This window comes from Bidens hawaiensis, unplaced genomic scaffold, assembly GCF_021521415.1.
Source record: "Bidens hawaiensis isolate Kalapana, Puna unplaced genomic scaffold, B.hawaiensis_p1.1 tig00038087_1, whole genome shotgun sequence".
NCBI lineage: Eukaryota > Viridiplantae > Streptophyta > Magnoliopsida > Asterales > Asteraceae > Bidens > Bidens hawaiensis.
In genome coordinates this window covers 47,021-56,037 of record NW_027496671.1, presented here as the reverse complement: position 1 = coordinate 56,037, position 9,017 = coordinate 47,021, and the positions used below count along the sequence as shown (strand labels likewise).

The following is a 9,017-nucleotide window of genomic DNA, read 5'->3' as shown; positions in this document are numbered from 1 at the left end:
AACCAGCCGATACGCCAATAATGGTTAATCATAAACTCCATATGGAAGAAGGAGGGGAACTGGCAGACAAAGAACGATATCAGCGCTTGGTAGGTAAATTAATATATCTCTCGCATACTCGTCCAGACATCGCATATGCAGTGGGAGTAGTCAGCAAATTTATGCATCAACCTCAAGGCACTCACATGGAAGCTGTATGGAGGATTATCAGATATCTCAAAGGGACAACAGGCCACGGGGTTCTCTTCCAACCAAATAAACATCTAAAATTCAATTGTATACTTACGTAGAGTAGGCGGGGGACAAACATGATGGAAGATCAACATCGGGCTACTTCACTCTAGTTGGTGGAAATTTAGTCACATGGAGAAGCAAAAAGCAGAAGGTTGTCGCATTATCTAGTGCCGAAGCAGAATTCCGAGGAATTGCACGAGGCGTGACAGAGGTTCTATGAATACGTAAGCTTATGACAGAAATTGGTTTTCTCCACACTGAAGCAAGTAGAATCATGTGTGACAACAAAGCCGCAATACAAATTTCAAAAAATCCTGTCCAACACGATCGTACAAAGCATGTGGAGGTCGATAGAAACATCATCAAAGAAAAACTTGAAGCTGGAATCATAGAGCTACCATTTATCCTATCAGAAGACCAATTAGCAGACATATTAACAAAGGCCGTCAACGGAAGAATATTTAGCCATTGTCTTGTCAAGTTAAGCATTGGAGATCCCACTACTCAACTTGAGGGGGAGTGTTAGAAAATAATAAATATATCAAATAATCAACTACATATCTTTTCCTTATTTGGATCACATCAACACCAAAAGACCTCCAAAGGATGACTGTTTGAGCATAAATCAAGGATTCTTCATTCCTTTATTTGATATATTTCCTTGTTTGAGCATAAATCAAGGATTCTTCATTCCTTTATTTGATATATTTCCTTGTTGAAAGACATAACATTCTTCTATTTACTTGTTATTATTTTTCATTTGTAAACACAACAATATATGAATAAAAACATTCTGTGCATTCTATTCAAATCAACACTCGGAACCAACTCCCAAGTGTCATTATTCAATAAAGCCTTATACTTGTCATTCATAGCCGCGTTCCAATTTGGATCGGTTAAAGCCGTAATATGTGATTTTGGTAAGGGCGAGAATTAGTGCAGGATCCAATCAAATACGATAATTGAGGAAGTGGTTAAACTCAACCTCCTATAATAATAAGGCATTTTTTATTATCGGTTTTTTTTTACTTATTGTTCTTATACCTTTAGTTTCAAATTTCTCATATTGAATGTAAATATCGATGCTGAAAGTTCTTTTAATTTTCTAATATTGTAACTATTTGTTCATTCGATTCGCTTGTTAAATGACTTGAATATAAAAATAACAATAATTGTAAAATATACTAATTTATTACAATAGACGATGTACACGTGTAACAATGAGGTGCATAAGACAACTGTTATTTATACAATTACAGAGGCGTGTTGTGGGTGCAATTGCAATATTCAAATTGCGAAATGGCCCCTGACTTATTTTAAGTTTTATATCTACCCCTCAAACACGACCTATTGATTAACTTACGCCTAGTCGAGATTTTTACAATATTGCTAGCTCGAACCAAAGGGTAATACCGTCATATTCAAGAGGGATCGACTTCACACGTGTATAATTAAAATCATCACAACTTCTTTAGCTCTGCACCATGAATGAATCCTCATACAAAACATTTGATCACCAAATCTTGGCAGCCAATATTAAATCTTGTGCTGCGAACTCCAACACCAACTTGGGCAAATCTCTTCACAGCACTGCAATCAAATTAGGTTTACACTCTTGTCTCCTAATATCCAAATCACTTCTTAACATGTATGCAAAATGTAACCTTTTTAATGATACCCATAATCTTTTTCATCAAATAACTCACCCTGATGCAGTCACCTGCAACATTATGTTATCCGGTTTAGCAGCCACTCGGGTTTATGATACAGAGGTTATTAAATTGTATAAAGCTATGAGCTTTAATGTTAGTTCGGTTACAGTTGCGATTATTCTTCCGGTTTGTGTACGGTTGAATGGGTTGATGTTAGGAAAGAGTGTTCATTCCCATGTTGTGAAGACGGGTTTGGAGTCGAAAACCCTTGTGGGAAATGCGTTGGTTTCGATGTATTTGAAGTTGCGGTGTGGGTCGGGTGACGCGCACCAGGTGTTTGATGAAATGTCTGAACGAGATGTTGTGTCGTGGAATGCGATGGTTGCGGGGTTGATTGAGAATGAGTTGGGGTTTGAAGCGTTTGCGGTGTTTAAACGGATGGTAAAGGAAGGTGTACGGCCGAATTATGCTACGGTTGCGAATGTTCTGCCGGTTTGTGCTTCGGTTGGAGTTGATCGTGCGTACCGTTTTGGGAAAGAGATTCATTGTTACGCGATGCATAGGGAGGATCTCGCTTGTGATGTTTCTGTTGTGAATTCGCTCGTGGGGTTCTACTCGAAAGCTAGACGAATGAAAGAAGCGGAATCACTGTTCAGAAGAATGAGTTCAAGAGATTTGGTTTCTTGGAATTCGATGATTGTGGGTTATGCCTCGAACGATGAGTGGTTGAAAGGATTGGAATTGTTTCAAGAATTCAATTCTTTAAATTTAACCAAACCTGATTCAATCACTGTCTTAACCGTTCTCTCTGCTTGTGCAAATCTACAGAATTTGCAGGCAGGGAAGCAAATTCATAGCCATATTATCCATCATCCCAGCCTTTGTGACGTTACATCGGTTGGAAACGCCCTCGTAAATTTCTACTCGAAATGTGGTGATGTGATATCTGCATTTTGGTCCTTCTCATTAATTCATAATAAAGACTTAATATCATGGAATTCGATACTTGATGCATTTGCGGAGAGTCGACTTGTAAAAGATTTAATTCAGCAGCTGCATATTATGTTCAAAGAAGGTGTAAAGCCCGACTCCATAACTATTGTAACCGTGGTTCAACTTGGGGCCGACGCTTCTAAAATGTGTATGATAAAAGAAGCTCATGGTTTTTCGCTAAAGTCTAATTTTTTTCCGGGAAATAGAGAACCTACTCTCGGTAATGCGTTGATTGATGCGTATTCGAGATGTGGTAAAATGGATTATGCGTTAAAAATATTCGAGAGCTTGTCTGGATATAGGAACGTTGTGACATGTAATTCTTTAATATCTGGATATGTTAACAGCGGTTTCCATGATGATGCAGAGGTTATATTCAAAAACATGATCGAAAGAGATCTAACCACTTGGAATTTGATGGTTCGAGCCTATGCAGAAAATGGTTATTTTGATCAAGCCATTGATTTGTTTCTTGATTTGCAGAATCATGGAATGAAACCGGATTCTATGACCGTAATGAGTATCCTTCCTGTTGCTAATCAAATGGCATCGATTCAGATGGTTAACCAGTGCCATGCGTATGTCGTTAGATCTTGTTTTCAAGATGTCCAATTAAAAGGAGCGTTTTTGGATGCGTATGCAAAATGTGGAAACATAAAGTGCCATGCGTAATCAAATGGCATCGATTCAGATGGTTAACCAGTGCCATGCGTATGTCGTTAGATCTTGTTTTCAAGATGTCCAATTAAAAGGAGCGTTTTTGGATGCGTATGCAAAATGTGGAAACATAAAGTCAGCATGTAAGCTATTCAAGTCAACTCGGTACAAAGACCTGGTTATGTATACGTCTATGGTGGGAGGGTATGCGATTCATGGAATGGGTGAAGAAGCGCTTCAAGTTTATTATAAAATGGTAGAAAACGGTGGGAAACCCGATCATGTAATAATAACTGCTATACTATCTGCTTGTAGCCATACAGGGTTAGTACATGAAGGTTTAAGGATTTTTAACTCGTTAAACGAGGTTTATAACATTAACCCAACCATGGAGCAATATGCTTGTGTGGTGGATCTTCTTGCGAGAAATGGTCGAATTAGTGACGCGTATCGTTTTATTACTAGTATGCCGGTTGAGCCAACTGCCAACATGTGGGGCCCGTTGTTGGGTGATTGTAAGAATTATAATGAGGTGGAAATGGGAAGTGTGGTTGCTGATCATTTGTTGAAAGTGGAGGCGAATAATATGGGGAATTATGTCGTGATGTCGAATATTTATGCTGGTAAAGATAAATGGGAAGAAGTGTTGGAAATAAGGCGGTTGATGAAGACAGAGAATTTGAAAAAGGCGGCTGGATGTAGTTGGATTGAAGTTGATGGGAGGAAAAGTGTGTTTATAGCTGGAGATACTTCTCATCCGTTACGAATCGATATTGTTAATGCGTTGTGTAACTTAGATAAACAAGTCAAGGATCGATTTCAGTTGTGAATAACTGCTTTTAGAGGTGGTGATATTGACCCATTTAGAAGTCAAATGGGTCGGTCTGGATTGTGTTTTAACTCAAACAGATCAACGCAATAGCTGTCGATATTGTTAACGAGGTGAACAAAATTGGGCCTTAAACAGTTGAGACATTAAGTTGAAGATATTTACTTAAATTCACTTGAAAGTCTCAAAGAATGATGCTTCAGAGTGAACTTATTTTGTTTTTAGTTGCTGTCTAGGAAACCTGCACATACCAGTATCTGAGTTTATGGCTTTGAGCTATGAGAGCTTCACAAGCCACCACATCAGCTGGATTCAAGGTCGAGTTCAATGTTAGCGATTACAGGTCAGTTTGCAAGTGACTATATTCTCAATTTATCAGGTGGCTTTGCATCATCAAACCTTAATTTACGTTTAAATAGGAGTTGCTATTCGAATATTGTTTATGATCTGCACCCCATCTTTTTGCACATTTTGTCTCAAATATTTGGATATTTAGGGTTACAGTGAATTACAATGCCAATTTCAACTTCAAATGCCAAAAGTCATGTCCTTATCATGCTTGTTTAATGCTACCAGGATGAGCCAAAAGTCATGTCCACCTTCTTATTGCCTGATATCATCTTTGTTTGAGTGATTTTCATGCACTAACCGAACTAATCTATTCTTTGTTGAAGATCCCGGTCAATCCACATCTCACGCCCATATTTTCAAGCATGAAGCATTTGGAGTTCGAGTGTTGGAATAATCCCCTCAACTAATTTCCTGAAAGCCGTGAGATGGTTATGTGTATCACAGGGGATGTCGATTCCTTGCTTCTCTTTTGGAACTATAAGCCAGCTACATTGATGGCTATGTGTATTGTGTAAGTAGTTTTGTCTTGCTGTATGCCTAAGGTGCTTGTACAGAAATGAAGGTTTTAATGGAATGTTGGCATGATCTTGTGTTATAACATAATAGGTCAAGTTCATTGATGGTTATGCGTATAGTGTAAGTAGTTTTATTTCAAGCTGATTTGGGACTGCTTGTGTCATATAAAGATCAAGTCGAGTTCAAATCCATGGTCGCTTATTTACATAAATTCGCAATCCTTCATTTTTCTTGTATATTGGTATTTTAGCATCGTGCTTTTTGAGACTTGTATAATTTAATATTGCTAACTTATTATCTAGACATGTATTAATAAAAAGAACCATCAATGGCTGTCCTAAAAATATCTGTACTATTGACTTTGGATTCCAAGCATAACTCATTCCATATAAACTGGACAAGAAGAACGTGTTATGGAACATCCTCTCCTTCAAATTTCGTCACACGAAAATGAAGAATGATATGCTTTCAGCATGCTAACTATATTTTTGTTGCTTAATTTGTTGGTACTCTATGCTTTTTGTGCTAACTTTCTTTCAAGGCTTACTGCAGTAGTAGGTTTTCCTTTACAATGGTTTGTTTAGTTTCTTTTGTATGGCTTGTATCGTCGATTTTAAAAAAGAGATCCCCCGAGACCCAAACTGCATTTTTATAAAAACTTCTAAACTAATAGGATCTCAACCGAGAATACAAGAGGCAGCCTTCTGTTGTGAAAAACTTCCAACTGTTTGATATGCTTTTAGCATATAAACAATAATAATAGTAATTATAATAATAACAAAGATCCCCTATTTTGTTCAGTTTTGACAAACCAGTATCAACATTGTGATATCCTTCCATAATTCACAGGTTTAACTGCACTAAAGACGACACCGACATATTCAGCCTAGCCTAATCCTAGCCAAAAATCGATCACCTTAGAAAAGAAATCCCTTGTTAAGACCGACAATAAGGTATCACAAACCAATCAAGCAGAACAGACTTTAAATGCCATAAAATTCTTTGGTAGCAGCATAAATCTACGGGCTTTACACGATACAATCATGAATATAAAGAACATCAAACAAGCACGATCAGATCCGATTATATTCATACACAACTCTTCCATTCAATCATAATAAGCCCTAAACCATATAGATCAATAACAAGTATCATCCATCAAACATTCAAACTTATACCAATTATCAAAACACAACTAAGAGCGAAAACAACATATAAATCAAGAAACACGCGTACGCAGTAAGCCCGCGATGCTCATCCCCACACGAGGCCAGCTCCACCAGCAACTGCATACAAACCCTCGTCGCCCACATGACACAAACCCCCATCATCACAAACACCACAACCCCACCTTGCGGCACGAACAACGCCGCAGCCGACAACATCACAATCGGCAACATACAATACCCGATCAAACTCAAACACCTGTAAAGATCCAAATTCCCATTCCTCCCGGCCAACATATTAAACACCGTATACAAAAACAACGAGGCCACCGTCACCCACCCCAAAATAATCCCAAAATGCAACTTTCCGGCAAGTAATTGAAACAACCCGAAACCCATCAAGAACAAAAACGGGCCGGATAAATCGGCATCTTCGTGGAGATCCGGTTTGACCCGGAACGGGTTTAGGATTGAGAGGGTTTTGTGCCAGATTTGTTTGGTGTTGATGCCCAGTTCTTCTAGTAACGGTGGCTCGTCGTCGAAGTTGGCGGAGATTCCGCCAGAGATGGGGTTGAATTGGGATGTGGAGGCTGGAGATGAGCCGATGTCGAAGGACATGAAGGGTATGTTAGGGTTTGAGGATCTTGACGGTTGGAATGGTGCCGTGGGGCGGCGTTGTGGGATGGCGTTTGGGTTTCCGGCGGACGGGAAGATCACCGGCGGGACGTTGAAGTCCTTCGACATGGTGTAGAGAGATCGGATTATTACGAGAGAGGGATGGATTAATATACTTTTTTAAGTGAAACAAGTATTTGTATCCGGAGTTGCATAGATCTAGTTTTTCTAATCCCCGGTTCTCGGTATGAAACTGAGTTCGGGTATTATGGGTAGGGGTGTAAAAGAGTCGATCCGAGCCCGAGCTTGACTAGGCACAAGCTCGGCTCGTTTAACTTATACAGAGCTCGAGCTCGGCTCGTGAGCAGATTTTGAAGCTCGAGCTCGGTTCGAGATCGGCTCATTTACTATTTATCAATTACTTTTTATATAATTATAATTATTTTTATATAGTTTTTTCTATTATAATTTTATGTATAAAATAATATATGTGATTTAGTTATTTTTATTTATTTTTTCATAACGTTACATATATTAATTAATAATTATTATATATATATTTTAAAAAATTATATAAATGACAGGCTCGTTTAAGCTCGCGAGCCGGCTCGAGCTCGATAAGTGAAGCTCGGGCTCGTTTATTAAACAAGCTTATTTTTAAGGCTCGAGATCGGGCTCGGGCTCGATTCAGCTCGGCTCGATCGAGCTTTTTAACGAGCCGATCTCGAGTATCTCACGAGCAGCTCGGCTCGTTTGCACCCCTAATTATGGGTATTGGAAAATCGGATATTGGTCATACCCGGGTTGGGTTTGGATGTGAGTACTGTCTCTAAAAATCATACCTTATACATAAGGTTCGGGTCAGTTATAGAACCGGATATTGTAAAATCAGGTATTTGAATACCATGTTTTAAGTATTGAAAAAAACCCAATTTTTGGGTTCTTTTTCCGAATTTTTTCGACTATAAATTGGGTTTTTAAGGGGCTGCACTTTTTTTGGGTATGGAATTGGCTCCGGTTTTTAGATATTACCATATACAAGTCGAGTCCGGTTCCGAGTACGGGTTTTAGTAGTAAAATGCATACTATATTAGTACCCTATGGGTAGGGTCGGGTATGCATACTATATCAGTTCAGGTTTTTTCCGAGTTCGGGTTTTTTGTTCACCTCTATTTGTATCTATCTATGGTGCCAAATCGCGTTAAACATGTTACGTATTCGAAAGTGCGTTGCTATGACACCCCGTCAAAACAAGTTATTATCCGTACGACGTTAAATAATAAATAAAAAAAAAAAAGCATCCATAATAAGCTTGACTATGAGTAACTAGGTCGGCATGCGCATCTAGAAGTTCACATCATCATATGTAGGGATTACCTATGTAACACCCCGACCAAAGGCGGATTATACATCGGGGCGCCACATATTGTTTCATTACTCGTGACACTATTAGTGTCAATATTTATTAATACACATTTTATCGCGCACGCGCAGCGGGGAAAATAAAGAACATAAATCAAACATAAATCAATATATTATAAATTATAACATTCAAACAACATTAACTTGTCTTGATACATTTTAATTCTAGGTCCAAAAGTAAAAACGTCCTACGTGTCCACAAGCTCCAAAACAGCTACTGCAAACCTGAACATGTGTTAAAATAAACGTCAAACACTTGCGTGTTGGTGAGAAATCAAGTTTAATACAATACATAGATAACAATAAATCTACGCGCAACATGTGTATGTCTGGTTTTCAACAAGGGTGTAATCTGATCGGGACCAACTCTAAGAGACAAGACTGCCAGTGCTCACAATTGAGCTCACAAACAAGACTAACTGTGCAAGTGTAACAAAAGAGAAAATCATAAACGATAGTTCTCCCGTGTTCATCTAATGGTACCATGAAAACTGCGGAATAGACCGTCAATACGGTTAATGATCCACACATACAAATAAACAGCCAAGTCTACGTCCTCAACACATGGGATACTGCGTGACT

The 9,017-nt window shown here is 38.5% G+C and overlaps 2 protein-coding genes across 2 annotated transcripts; one reads left to right on the top strand and one right to left on the bottom strand.

Moving 5' to 3' along the window:
* Window positions 1-1,718: 1,718 nt before the first annotated feature.
* On the top strand, window positions 1,719-4,365 carry LOC143590009 (putative pentatricopeptide repeat-containing protein At5g08490). Its single transcript, XM_077070613.1, has 3 exons — window positions 1,719-3,538; window position 3,635; window positions 3,673-4,365. The coding sequence occupies exons 1-3, from the start codon at window positions 1,719-1,721 to the stop codon at window positions 4,363-4,365; spliced, it is 2,514 nt and encodes an 837-aa protein (XP_076926728.1).
* A 2,006-nt stretch (window positions 4,366-6,371) lies between these two features.
* LOC143590008 (uncharacterized) lies at window positions 6,372-7,152 on the bottom strand. Its single transcript, XM_077070612.1, has one exon. It carries the CDS (start codon window positions 7,140-7,142, stop codon window positions 6,417-6,419), a length of 726 nt encoding a protein of 241 aa, XP_076926727.1. The 5' UTR covers window positions 7,143-7,152; the 3' UTR covers window positions 6,372-6,416.
* Window positions 7,153-9,017: the final 1,865 nt, after the last annotated feature.

Coding starts and splice junctions, on each gene's coding strand:
- LOC143590009 (XM_077070613.1), top strand. CDS start 1,719: ATGAATGAATCCTCATACAAAACATTTGATCACCAAATCTTGGCAGCC.
- LOC143590008 (XM_077070612.1), bottom strand. CDS start 7,142: ATGTCGAAGGACTTCAACGTCCCGCCGGTGATCTTCCCGTCCGCCGGA.